The sequence below is a fragment of the Ornithorhynchus anatinus genome, chromosome 9 (genome assembly GCF_004115215.2).
Source record: "Ornithorhynchus anatinus isolate Pmale09 chromosome 9, mOrnAna1.pri.v4, whole genome shotgun sequence".
Taxonomy (NCBI): domain Eukaryota; kingdom Metazoa; phylum Chordata; class Mammalia; order Monotremata; family Ornithorhynchidae; genus Ornithorhynchus; species Ornithorhynchus anatinus.
In genome coordinates this window covers 41,910,393-41,924,410 of record NC_041736.1, presented here as the reverse complement: position 1 = coordinate 41,924,410, position 14,018 = coordinate 41,910,393, and the positions used below count along the sequence as shown (strand labels likewise).

The 14,018-nt window shown below is 49.3% G+C and overlaps 1 protein-coding gene across 1 annotated transcript in view; it reads right to left on the bottom strand.

The window, feature by feature from the left end:
• Window positions 1–10,533, bottom strand: part of NUGGC (nuclear GTPase, germinal center associated) — a 36,574-nt gene extending 26,041 nt beyond the window's left edge. The window contains exons 1-6 of the mRNA XM_001508969.5: window positions 10,423–10,533; window positions 5,459–5,556; window positions 3,253–3,345; window positions 2,038–2,146; window positions 1,259–1,481; window positions 743–976 (exon numbers count right to left, since the gene is read on the bottom strand). Of these exons, the coding sequence (XP_001509019.2) occupies window positions 743–976; window positions 1,259–1,481; window positions 2,038–2,146; window positions 3,253–3,345; window positions 5,459–5,513 (714 nt within the window). The 5' untranslated portion in view covers window positions 5,514–5,556; window positions 10,423–10,533. The remainder of the gene's footprint in view (window positions 1–742; window positions 977–1,258; window positions 1,482–2,037; window positions 2,147–3,252; window positions 3,346–5,458; window positions 5,557–10,422) is intronic.
• Window positions 10,534–14,018: the final 3,485 nt, after the last annotated feature.

Here is a 14,018-nt window from a genome sequence, read left to right as displayed (position 1 = left end):
GCTGAGGGGGTGTCGGGGAGGTGCCAGTCTGAGCGTTCATGTTCCACCCCCATCAGGGATCAGCTGCTCCAGTCAGGGGCGCAGGGTCAGAGGAAGAGAGGTGGGTGGGTGTACCCACTTCCTCGGGAGTCCCCCTACCAGATCATATGCCCGCAGACAGTCAGAGAGGATTCAGCATTTCTCTCTTGTTTGGACCAGTTCCAGGACCAGAGGCTCAAAGAGAAACGGGCCCAGGGCTCCACACCAGCTCTGAACAGCCATTCCTCATCCACAGCAGGGGACTTTGATCTGCCACCGGGCAGGTTTCAGTTCAGGAGTCCCTCCAACCCTGACCAGGACTCCATGGTCTTGTGGGAGGCGGATGGCCCTTTGGGTCCTGCTCTGTTCTGGGCACGCCCCCCTGCTTTAGGCCGGCAGTAGGGGAGCTCCCAGAGGCGAGGAGTGACAGGTGTCAGTGTGTGCCCTGAGGCTGCCGATTCACCTGTGCCTTGTCCTCCTGCCGAGCCTGGCAGAGTGCACCTCTGGCACTGAAAACCTTGGGGCAAATCCCCAATAGGCACCTATCAATCAATCAGTGGTATTTATTGGACATTTACTGTGTGCAGAGCACTGTACTAAATGCTTGGGAGAGTACATCATAACAGAGTTGATAGGCAAGCGCCCTGCCCACAACAAGCTTACAGTCTGGAGGGACACTTGGGAAAGATCTGGAATGCCCAGAAGTGAAGAAACCCAGGAGTACCTCTTCACCCTTGAGGGTGATGATCTTGGAGGTGGGGATCTTTTCCCTGAGCTTCGTCCTCAGTAATTCCTCGTAGCTTTTATTTTCCGCTCCGCGGCCATAAAGCATCTGTAGCTTCTGAACAGCTTCCTCCGCAATGTCGCTATCATCGCCCCAGTCATTCTCTTCGCTCCCTTGACCCTCCTCTCTCTTGTCCAGGAGTTCAGTCAGGTTCCTCAGCTCCTCCTTCCACTCCTGCAAAGGCAAGCCGGGGCACGGCCCCCAGGGCACAGTCTCGGGGACCGGCCGCCGAGGGTCGAGGTCATCTCATCCCCGGGGAAACCCGTTCTGCCTACCACCTCCTCGGCGAGTCTGTGGTCCCCTTGAGGGCTCCAGGTGGAGAAGGGAGAGACCCTGTGGGCTGGGCTTCTTTGAAGAAGCAGAACCTTGGGCTTTGGGGAAAGACGGACAGCAAAGCCCCACCCCCATTGGGTCTTATGATGCGTTTATTCCCAGAGGGAAGAGAGGAGTACTTGCCTGGTCAGAGAGGAGGTGGATTTTGGCCTCATATTTATCGCTGACACCGGAACTGACTTGCACCAGGCACGAGGTGCAGGTGCTCTCGCCGGACACTGGCAGAAACATTTTCTCATTGATGATGGCATTGAGCAGAGAGCTCTTCCCAGCTCCCGTGCTTCCAAACAGCCCTATGTAGACCGGCTCCAGGGACGGCTTTTCTATCAGGGTAAGAAGCCGGTTTCTGGAAGGATAGGATTCACTTGTTTGTATTTTGGGGGGTCAGTGAAGTTGTTGTGGAAATGAAAACATCACCTCCACAAGCTAATCACAACGGACACAGTCCAAGTCCCACATGAGGCCCACAGGCATAGTCCCTGTTTTACAATTGATGTGCAGAGAAGTTAAGTGACTTGCCCAAGGTCAGCCAGCAGACAAGTGTCAGAACCAAGAATAGAACCTAGGTCCTCTGACCTCCAGGCCTGTCCTCTTTCAACTTCCTTCTGCTAATCTCTGTTTCTTGTTTGCAAATTACCACAGGATCATTGCAGAGCTGGTTAAGTTTCTATTTCTCCTCGTTGGAGACCCTAGTTGGCAGAGAGCTGAGAACAGACAAGTGAGGCAAACTGAACTTAACTGTCTGCCAACTTTTAAACTCCCTGAGGGCAGGGACCATGTCTCCTAACTTGGATACTCTCCCAAGCCCTTAGTACAGTGCTTTGCACCCAGAAGGCTCTCATCAAATACCATTGATTTGATTGATTGATTGATTGATCAGAAGGGTCATCAACTCTACTCACATGAGATACTTGACCCCACTGGGGATGCCATCCTCAAAGAAGACCGACTGGATGATTTTTTGGTATGTAGTACTCAGGACTCTCCTGGTTCTTGATTCCAACTTTTCATCTGGAACAAGCAGGGAGAGTTTACTGTCTGGGGGGAGCCGGGTTCCCATCCTGGCTGCATTCTTGACTCCAGCAGAGAGTCAACGTCGGCCATAGATTAGGCTCTGAGGCTCGGAGAGCCAGTGAGAATTTCCACAGACAGAAGCCAGACTCTATGCTCTAGCCCCGAGTTCTTCGGTTTCGATCGTGAGTACCCCAAAACACAAAGGGCTTTTGTCATGAAGGAGGGTTATTGTACTCCTTAGGAAAACCAAACCAAACGTTTGGCTTCCTTCTACTCTTCCCTGAAATGACGTACAACTATGCAAACAATCTCAAGCAAGACTGTGGAAAGCCTCAGAAACTGTGCATGGGAACTTCCTCCCAGGGAATAATCTCGCAGTGCCCCAAACCTCACTGTCAATTGAATGGAATGGGGAAGAGTAACTGGGCTGATAGGTTGCAGTTCACCTAGACAAGTGCTTGGTTTGAGTGGCTGGAGGCAGTGTGTGGCCCAATGTGGGTAATGTAGGCCTAGCTTCTTCAGGGATGTGTCCTGATTGGCCTCTGCTGGTGGCCTTGCCCGCCCACCCTCACATCCTGCCCCCTCCTGCCTGGGCTCTGGGAGCTGATTCAGAGTCACTCAGGCCAGAGCAGCAGCGGGTGGCAGACCCCAAGCCTCGCCCACTCTATCAGGCACGAATGTGTCTGTTGGTTGTTATATTGTACTCTCCCCAGCACTTAGTACAGTGCTTTGCACACAGTAAGCACTCAATAAATATGAATGAATGAATATCCAGTGATTTGGGTCATGAATGAATGAACGATATCCAATGATTTCGATCTGTTCCCTCTTCTGCATTACAGAGAAAATCTAGGCTGAGCATAAGCCTGTTTCCAAATCTTTATCCTGCACAAATGCAGCCCGTCTACTACCTCTGAATTCTGTTTTGGTGTGCTGGCTTGTGTCCAGTTGATTCTGTTTCTTGAATGAAATGTATCGCTTGGTGGTTTGCCTTTTGATTTGCGTAATCTTAGCTCCATTTCAGGGGGGCAGACAAGGAAAGGTCCCCTGGGTTAGGGACTCCATTTCATATACCAGCTCTCCTGGGCATACATTATACTCACATTCCTTCAGGGCACTTTGCTCTGCGGAGGGAAAGGCACGGAACTTCAAGTGGCTGCCTGATCTCCTTCTCTTCTTCCCTGGCTCTTCCTTTGCTGGAGACCAGAAGTGATATCATGTCAAGAGGTCAAGGATCATTGGGTCATTAGTAAATAAGCAACTGAAATACTCTGGAGATTAGGGAAACTCAGTTAATCAGTGGTGGGTTTTGAGTCTCTTCTATGTGCAGAACACTTTACAAGTAAGCTATTGGGAAAATAAAATAGAAGACATGACCGCCACCCAGAAGGATCTTACAGTTGAACTGGGGAGACAGGAATGAAATAAGTTCCAATGAGAAGGAAGAAGTGCTCAAAGAGTGTGGTATGTAGAGTGGTGTGAACAAAAGTGGAACAAGAGGTTTGGGGTGTAAAACTATTAAGATGATATGTTGGATGAGATCTAAGAGAAGAAAAATTAATCAGGGAGAGCCTCCTCGGGGAGGTGGGATTTCATAAAGATTTTGATGTCAGAGAAAGCTGAAACTCTAGGTGATTTGAAAGAGAGTATTCCAGGCATAATTCTGGGCAAAAGGAAGGGGATTAACTAGGAGTCAGAGAACTGAGCTTGGAAGGAATGGAGAGTCTGAGCTGAGCTATAGTAGGACAATAGAGTGGATAGAGAAGAGGGAGAGTGCTGATAGTGCCTTAATCAACTTCGTCTGAAACAGAAACTCTTGCCCCTTTGTTTTGAGTAACCACTGAAGGTTTACAATGTGAGATCCATATGGGGGCAGGGGCCATGTCTGACCTGATTAACTTGAATATACCCCCAACACTTAGAAGAGTGCTTGACATAGAGTGAGTGCTTAAAAATACCATAATTGCCATAATTAAAGATGACTCCAGCATCAGAGTGAAGTATAGACTGGCGAAGGGAGTGGCTAGAGGCAGGGAGACCAGGAGGAGGCTGATGCAGTCAGCATCAAGCTGGGACCTGACAGGAGGCCCTACCAGGTGGTAGCCATTTGGAAGGAGACTAAAAGTCTGATCCAGGAAATCCAGGAAACTTACAGGATTTAGCAACAGACTGGAGTGTAATGAGAGTGAGGAATCAAGGATAATGTCAAGGTTATAGGCTTCAGAAACAGGAAGGAAGGTGGTGGTGTCAACTGTGATGGGAAAGTTAGGTGGAGGAGGGGATTTAGGTGGAAAGATGAGTGGGTTTGGGGTGGGTGGTTAGTGGGGAACTTTGGGGAGATCATTCAATTTGGCCAACAAAGTTTGGGAGCTTGGGGCACTCGGGCCTGCAGGAGGGGGTTAAAAGTCTGGAAGAGCTGATGGGGGCAGTGGCATGGGAGTCCATGAGGGAGGAGATGTAATGTTGCTGAGAGGCAGAGGGGGCAGAGTTAAAACAAGAAAAGATGGATTTGAAGTGGCTGAAGTCATTCTGGTGCCTGTATTCATCTAATTCTGGTGGTAGAGCTCTTTGGGGATCCTGGCTTGGTGTCTTTGGGACAGCAGGGAGATCATGCAGGGACAGGGGATGGTTCCTGGAGCACTTCATGGAGACACGATCAGTTACTGCTCCTGTATTCTCACCCAGCACAGGGGTTTTGGGGAGAGTATGGATCCCCTACCACTATGGAGGCCTGCTTTTGGCCCCTTTAGAGTCAACCCCTCTAACTCAAAGGGCTTTCACTGGGGCTCCTTGCTGTGAACTGACAAGAGGCTGCCAAGGTCATAGAGGACTGCTCCTATTCTTCTTCTTCCCCTGCTACAGTTCCCAGACCTCCAAATTGGGGTTTAAAGTGAAGGAAAAAAGACTTTTAGGATCCCTTTAGCTACTAGATGACCCCGAGCAGTAGTGGACTGACAATGCTGCCCAAAACGCTATAACTGTTAATACGCAGCCCAAAGAGGAGGTGAGTCAAGCCAGGATTCCATGTCTGCTCTTTTTTAATGAAAAGCCACCTGAGAAATATCAGATGAATGGGCTGCTAGGCAGAAAAGTTTCCCCCTTTCATCTCTTATTTTCATTGCTTGTCCAGATAATCACAAAACACTGACCAGGGAAAGTTGCCATTCCATTAGTGGGAAAACAGAAAGGGTCAGGAAAGCTGAACTGAAGATAAACCAACTTCAATCCACTCTTTTTGAGAATAAAGCACGAGTAAGGCCCTACTTACTCTTGGTTACCATAACAAATTCCAGAGATTGGTAGTAATACCTGATGGTGACTCCTGGTCCACAAAGACTTCAGCATCTGCCATAGGGTATTCCATGATCTCTCACCCCTTCCGCTGATTAGAACAGGCCCGACCAGGGCTGAAATAGAAGGGTAGCATAAAATCTGAGCAGGCCGAAGAAATCAATCAGCTCAGCTGGTCCACTGGTGAATTTCCAGGCATTTGAATTTTCATGAGTGAAAATGAGAGTACAAATGTGAACAGTCATCATCATAATTCCTCCTTGAACTGTAGGGCACATTTAGTTTTCCAAAGCAAATATTCTCATTTTCTTTTCTCAGCATCCTCTCCATTCTATAGGTTAGGAAACTGAGGCCCAAAGAGGTTAACTGACATACCCGAGGTCACACAGCAGGCAAGTGGGACCTGGAATGAGGTCAAGCCTTCAGCAACAAGAGCCCACAAAAACACAGGCCAATAGTAATCCTTTTTGTAAATCTAGGTTGGACTTGCTCCAGATGGAAGGAGGGGGTGATTCTTGAGGGGGACTGTGCTCGGACTAGGAGCCAGCAGGTCCCCTGAGGTCAAGCTCCAGTGTCAGCTTCAACTTTGCATGCCAGCTGCCCTAGCTGACCTTTTCCAACATCAGCATACAACTGAGAGGGCACTGCTTTTCTCTCAGAGTACCCCATCAGAAGTCAAGTCTTAGCTCCCCAAATGGATTCACTATATTCCCAACTCTGCCTTTCCCCAACCTTGCAAGTGGTAGAGAGGGGAAGAAAAAAACCTTAAACCCAAGCAATCACCAATCACCCTAACCAATGGGGACCAGCGACAGTTCCTGTCTTTGGGTTTAACTGTCTAGACGTGCACAGCTGAACAACTGGTTAACTGAACTTTATTTGCCTCAATTGTCCAAACTAACCTTAGATCAAATAACCAGGTGTTCAGGTCACTGGCTTCCCAGCAGACCTAGCTTCCTATAAATAGAACACTTTCTGGACTCACTTTAGTAGTCAGCATCACCAGTAGTTCCTGCCCTGAGACACTGGTCAAATCCCAGTTACTTTGCACCCCAAGGAGTTGCAGCTTGGTGAGTTACCAAAACTTTTCAAAATCTGCACCTCTGCTCCCCCACCCAGTAGCTCAGCCTCCTTTTTAAAAACCCCAACGGCTGGCTATGTAGTCTTGTGACCACAGTTCTTCGTGTGGTTTTTAATTGGCTGGCAACTCATTTTCCCATTATAGATGACTCTTTTTCTAAAATAACCTGTGATGCATCTCCACCCTGGATCATAATCTTTTCAAATGCAGTTGACTCTCTCTTTGGTAAAATTAGTTTGTCCCAAGTTACGTGGGGCTGTAGGGGAGGAGGCATCTTCCAGCCTGCATGAGTGCTCTGCTCTTATTGTTGTTTAAGTTCATACTATATGCTAGGCATTTTACTAAGCACTAGGGTAGACCCAGTCCCTGCCCCACATAGAACTCACAGTCTAAACAGAAGGAGAAAGGTATTGAATCCTCATTTTACAGATGAGGATACTGAAGCTTAGAGAAGTGAAGTGACTTGCCCAAGGTCACACAACAGGCAAGTGGCAGATCTGGGATTAGAACCCAGGTTCTTTGACCCTTAGGCCTGTGCTCTTTCCACCAGCCTGGGCTGAGGGGTAGCAATCTTTAGGTCCTTCCTTGTCTCTAATGTGCTGTGCAATTGCCCAAGCTCATCCTTCTCATTCTCTTTCCTCCAGTGTCAGCAAGGTGGCCCACCTTGGCCATCCCAGCCTCACCCTCCCACCCTTCTTTCCTCCAGTGTCACAGCTACTGCTGGGCTAAAAATAGTCTCAGCAGAGTCAGGGAGGAGAGCCTGTCCTGGAGGCAGTGGGTACATACACTCTTCAAGGAGGGAGGGAAACCCACAGTTACCCATTTGAAACCTATTTTGGACCGGTAAACCCGGGGAGCTGAGTGATTTAAAAAAAGAGAGAGATTGTGTGAGCATCAGTGGTATCTTCTCTCCCTAATGAGAATTTTTCCTTTCGTGTGGTTTGAATACAATTGCAGTAGGTCTCACTATTTTATTATTTTTCATTCATTATTTACTTAGAATTGGGATCCTTGAACCCAGGGGGCAATGTCATGCAAATAAGAAGCAAATTAGAGGTTTGAGTCATGAGCCCTGGCCCTGCCGCAACCCTGATTAGGTTTCCATAGATGAAATGCAGCTCGGAAGCATCGACTCTTTGTCCCCCTTCATCGCCCTCCTGATTCTGAAATACTCATCAGCTCAGCCTCCTGCTAACCCAGGCTGTGTGGGTTATCAGTAAACCACAGACTCAAGGTCCCCATGGCTAAAGTCCAGCTCCTCTTACTAGAGGGAAAATCCCAGGGCCAAATGGTCATGCTTTCTTCTACCAGACCAATCGGCTACTACTTCTCCCCAGATGGAGGAAAGCTGGGGTGAAAAGGCTTTTCAAATAAGGCGGGGAGGGGACCACAAAAGGAGTGGTGGAAAAATAATTGCTTGTTATTTCTGGCTACAGATGCTGAGGCACGAGTGAGTCTATACATGTGCCTGTGGTGAACTTCACAGTCTTGAATTTTAGCTTGGTGGTTAGCCCCGCTGGTGACTCAGGGTGGGGAGATGTTATTACTGCTGTATTTACTGACTCGTTTTAGGTATTGCCTCTTTAGAACATCACCTCTTTAGAACATCAGAGCCCATCTTGTAGTTTGGAGGGGGACACACTCTGCTTGTTACATAACTGCGTTTGAGTAATGGGTTTTTTCTTCTCCCCAGCTCTCCTCTCTCATGCCATTTAGTTTGTCTCTATTTTCTGTCTATTTTCTCCACAGGCCTGATATTGGAGAAGGCACAAATGGGTGGGTGGCTGGCACTTTCCTCTGAAAAGCAGTGCTGCAGCTTTGGGAATTGATTTGAGATTGGGCTAGAGGTGGTATAATGTGATACATCATTATCTGGATCTTTGTTGTCTTTCATTCTAAGTTTCAAGGTACCAGGGATCATTTATTTTCCATAATGAAGTCTGAAGAGCACTCCACTCACCGAGATTGATTTCATTTAGCGTCTGCCAGGATACTGAGGCAGTACAGAGCAATAGATGAGTGAGCTGGGATGGGGCCCTGCTAGCCCTGACCAATTCCTTGTGCTGGAATTCTGAGGCCCAGGTCATGCAGCCTTTGCTTTCCTTGGGTTGATGGAAAACTGGTTTTAGTGAAATACGGCTTTTTAGGTTGTAAAGTTTCAATATATAGATTCACAGTATATCAATCAATTGTATTTATTGAGTGCTTACTGTATGCACAACACTGTACTAAGCATTTGGCAGAATACAATGTAACCGAAACATTCCCTGCCCATTTGGTTCTGGGTCTGTATGTCAGAAGAGTGGCTGTCCAGGACCCTAGAATGAGTCAGTCAACCTGCAGGATTCCTCAAATAGCCTCAGCTGAGTATTTGAAGTGTGTGTTGGGGGACCATTGAGAGGAAGAGGAGGAGGAAGAAGCTGAGAGAAACCTGTAGGTAACATCTGTGAGGAGAGGCCAGGAAGCATTTCACCAGCTTCTTGATGGGAGAAGAGCTCCAAAAGCAGCATTGCCCAGGCCTAGCTGAGAGACTGAGGAGACCAGAATGGGTGAGCCTGGCGGTGGGAGAGGGACCTGGAGCTTTGGTGAACGTCTCCAGACCCCACTCTGCAGGATGTGCAATAAGACAAGAAACAGAGGCTGGGAAGGCCAAAGAGCCTAGGGTCAGACCCCTCCCCTTCTCCCCATAACATACGCAAACATGCATGCACATGCACACACAATCCCCCCCCACCCCAACACACACACTGCAACACACAGAGTCAGAAACTTCAGTGTTCTCAAGTATCACAGCAAACCAGTCAGCGCTTACTAGGTGCCTGGTACGTAGTAAGCACTTAACAAATGCCATTTTAAAAAATAAAAAAGTCCAAGAAGAAAAAGGTGTCTTAGGAGAGTCAGAGGAGGCCAGGTACAATGTCTCACCTTGGCCAGGGCCTCGGGGATGTGGGAAGCCATGGTTGGAGAAGGGGAGAGAAGGTTGGGGAGAGTAGAGGGAAACTGGGAAAAGGAAGGGATGAGAAACTTCAGAAGAAAGAGAGGAGGAGGGGGAAGAAGGTGAAGGGGGAAGAGGAAATACAGAGAAAGAGAGAAAAATGAAGAGAAATAGAGGATGCAGAGGGCCTGGTGGGATAGGGTGATGTGAGAGGATAAGGCACATATATTCATGGCTCTAGTCCCATTTTATTTTCCCTGGTTCCATCCAATCTTTTGAAAATCTGAAAAGTATTGAGGTGACCAGATGCTCCTGAGAGAAATGATTCTCCTCGCAACAAATTCAAATTCAAAGCATTCCTCCCAAATTTGTCAGTCCTGCCCCTGAGAAGCAGCCAAATCACTAAAAACAACCTCCCCCCCAACCATCAGGAACTGCATCCAGTTCCAGAACCTGATTTGGGCCACGGTTCAATCTTGCCGCCCCCCTCCCCTCCTCCCCCGCCGATTCCCCTTGCAGATCCCCACTTTCAGGAGGCAAAGCTCAACTCCAAATGCCATCACTACCACTTTTATAGTCTTGGCCGAAGAGTAATCTCTCAGTTCTGGGACCCTTGCTCTCCAGCTCCAAGCCTATGCTCCCCAGCTCCCCTGGACTCCAAACCCATGCTTCCCAGGTCTCCCGTTCTCCAAACCCATGCTTCCCGGTTCCAAACCCGCTCTCCTTGGCTCCAAACCTGTGTTCTCCTTCTTTTCCCACCCCATCCTGTCCCTCCTGTGGTGGTATAAGGAGGGAAAGTTAGTAGTGGGGAGAGCCTTCTTCTGGAACAAATTAAGCACAGATAAGTCCTCGGCAACATTTTCCCATTGGAAGTAGATGATAATTTACCTTTTTTACTCTCTTACCCACTCCTTCCCAACCACCATTAGAGAGAAGAAATTGTATAAGCAAAAATAAGGCACAAACCAAGAATCAACGGAGAAGTCAGTCCACTGTTCACCATTCAGCCCAGGAAGGGGAAAAGCGGGTCCCCATCTCTTGGTTTGGAAGCTTCCTCCTGTGGTCTCTGGGGCTACGTTACCTTCACTGACCGCAAGGCCAGCACAGTCAGAGGCTCTGCTGCATTGAAAGAAAAGGAAGTGAAACTAGATTTCTCTCTGAGATGTAAGGAGTTAAATGTGAACCAAACCCCTCCCTGGCCCTCTCTGCCTGCTGCTCTTGATTTTTCTTAAGTCCTATTTAAATGGATTTTGTTGGGGGGGGGGCGGTGGGGGGCTCATGAAAAGGCCCAAGTGAAGAGGGTGGTGAACATAAAGCTCCGTCCCCAAAGAGGGCAGTCCCAGTGGTGGTCTTGGTAAGATAGACACCTGCTCTAGAGGGGAAGCCCAGTCAGGACCATGAGTTTCCTGGGGTTACTGTAGTCCCAACAGAAATGGGGCTGTTCTCCAACGTGGCTAGGGATGGGCCTGATGGTTTTTATTGTCCTTGCAGGAGGGACATCACCTTGGTGTAGCCGATGCTGACCCATTTTGAAGTCTGGGGAACAGATAGGGAAGGAGGGAAGCTCCTCAGCTGGCTGAGCTCTCAGTCAGTCAGTCATATTTATTGAACACTTTCGGTATGCAGATCACTGTACTAAGTGCTTGGGAGAGTACAATATAAGAATATAACAGACACATTCTCTGCCCGCAACGAGCTTACAGAACTGTGCTTGTGCCCGCTCCTCCCCAAGCCTGGCCACCCGGGTCAGCCAGGACTCTCACAGGCTGGGAGAAGGCTAAGCTGGAGGGACTGAGGAAGGTCCCTGTTGGGCTGAGAGGGAGTTAGCTGTGCTTGTCCAGGTCCAGAGGGCCGGAGAGAGAGTGAGGGCTGCGGGGGGGTCATTCCTGAGCAGATCAGGAGCATGAAGGGTCCCTTGGGCTTGTGCCTGTCTTGTGCACAGGTGTTCATTTGCATGAAATTGGCAAATGTGTGTTTGTATGTTTGGGCGGCTGAGTTGTCAGTTATGCATTTACTTAATGTACACCAGTGTGGCAGGGGAATTTGCATTGGGTTTTTGTGGTGAGAGAAGTGTAAGTGTTGAGAGTATTTATGGTTGAGCAGTAACAATCTGCTCAGTGTTGTGCAGATTTTTTGTTTAGTCAGAAAATGGTAACAACATACCAGATCAGTGGACAGAAGGAGAGTGCTAAAGAGGAAGGGCTACCCCCAACTGTCAGCAGGGGACGAGTGGAAAGGTGAGCGGGGCTGGAGAAAACACCAGTCAGGCGGGGGTGAGGGACCATATCCAGGTGTCCATTCACCGGGCACTGGCCCTCAGCTCCTCACCACCCAGCAAAGCAGTCAAAACTCCCAGAAGTCTGATGAGTAAGCTGGAATTCCCTGGCACCTTTGCTCCAACCTCCGAAAGACGGGACCTTCTTGCCCAGCAGGGCAGCACAGGTCAGGCGGATTCTCTGTGTACACACCCGACTGTCACAGGGATGGGGGTGAGCTGACAACTTTTCCCCTGGTGGCAGCTGCTGACACACCAGTTTTCCGGGAGATGAGCCTGTCCTCCAGGTATTTGCCTGTGGCCTTCCCTCTCTCTCTCTCAGAGAGATGACAGATTGATTTGAAGCTTGAGGCCTAGGCAGCACAGTGTGGGATACCAGTCCAAGCACACTCCCAAATCTCTGTGCACAAATGGTCCACGTTAGCCACCAGGCACGTAGCCCACAGAAGTTTGTTTTTAATTTACCAACTCACCAGCCGATTTCTCTCTGTGCGTTAACGTCCCCTATGTTGTGTTTCCTCTGTCTCTCTCTCTCTCTCTTCTTTGGGTCCACTATGGCACTCATAAGGAAGAGGCCTGATGTGGGGGCCTGGGGACGGAGAGACGTGAGAGGGAACTACAGCTACTCTCCACCCTGCCTGGCCCTCCCCGGTCCCTGTGGCTCCAACGAGACGGTAAGTGGATGCTGAACACCAGGAAAGAGCCGACTCTGACAAGAAAGCAAGGGGAAAACATTTAGAAAGCCAGGCTGGGCTTGGTTGGGTAGGCGGGAGGTTAGATTTGGAGGAGTGATGGGAGGCTGAGAACCGTGGGGCAGGAAAGGAGTGGGCGGAGGGTGATGGGGAGAGGTTTTCTTGGTCACCAATCAGGTGTTCAGTCAATCAATGGTATGTGCTTCAGTTGATTGACTGATTGTATCAATCAGGGTGCTTACTGTGTGCAAAGTACTCAACTAAGTGCTTGGGAAACTACACAGAGTAGACATATTCCCTGCCCTCAAGAAGGTGACAGTCTAGTGGGGGAGGCAGACATTATTAAAGAAATAAACTACATCGCGACTTTGTGCAGAAGGAAGTGGCCTCACCACCATAGAAGCTGGGCATAGAACACCGCGATACTCCCCATGTTTCTTTGGTATGCTGGGGTTTGTGACCATCTAACTTTGTTGGCAGGATGTTATGTGTCGCTGCTACAAAACAGCGGGTAAGTGTGGTTCCTGCTCCAGCCCCCCTCTCTACCCCGACTCCTGAGCAGCCCCAGAGGTTCAGGGCGGCCAGCGGTCAGCCAGATTCACCCTTTGGAGAGTGGCTGACTCTGTGAATGACCCAGAGACCCTGGGCCCCCTGAAGGGCCCAGGTTGGGGGCTGGGGAGGGCGGGGGACAAGCTTCTGCCTGAATGGTCTGTGCTTCCCCCAAGAGGCTCTGTCTGAGTTCTTCCTTTCTCTCTCTCTGCTCGCTGGGCTCCGGACCCCATGGGATGCAGCCTCCTGCACTTCTCCACCTGCTGTCACAGTACTGCAACGTGAGGATCTCTGTTGTGTCTGCTCTCTGATTCCCCTCCTTCCCCGACTCTGACCCAGATTATCTTTAAATTCCAGCCTGCATCCTCAGGAGAGGGCGGGAAGAATGTTCAGACAACAGCCTCATTGGAGAGGTTTGGACCTGAGCAACTACTGGAAATGCCCCTCTAACTTTATCTCTTCCCCTCTCTCCTGCCCCACTTTCTCCATTTACCTGTTTCTCTACTTTTATACTCCTCTAGCCCTTGGTTCCCCTTTAGCCTGTTTTTGTTTTTTTCCCTGTGTGTATTCTCCTCTGCCTATACAATTTCTTAGGAATTCTTTGTCGCTCTTGGCTTCTGTTTCTTTCTGTCCTTCTCCGCTGTGGTGCCTGTCTGTTGTTTTCTTCCCTTCTGCCTTTCTCCCCCATTTCCTTTTTCAAGGACTCCAGTAACTAGCCTTTTACTCCTCTCTCTTCCCCTTCATTTTTCCTTACCCTCTCTTCCTGCCTCACCCCCGCACCGCCCCCCCCCCCCGCCCCCCGGTCTGACTCCTTTTTGTCACTTTTAGATTTTCCTTAAATTGACTTTTTCAGCCTTAGTCTAATTCTCTCATCTGCATCCCTCAGAAATCTCCCTGTCCTCACCCCAGGGTTGAACCAGGAAGGGGAGGGGAGGGAGAATTTTCCCAGCTACCTACCTTATTAGTCAAGCTGAAATTCCTGCTGCTCCTTCAGGTTCGTCCACGGGGGCTTTGGCTTTGGGATCGTCGTCTCTTATCTTTCTCCC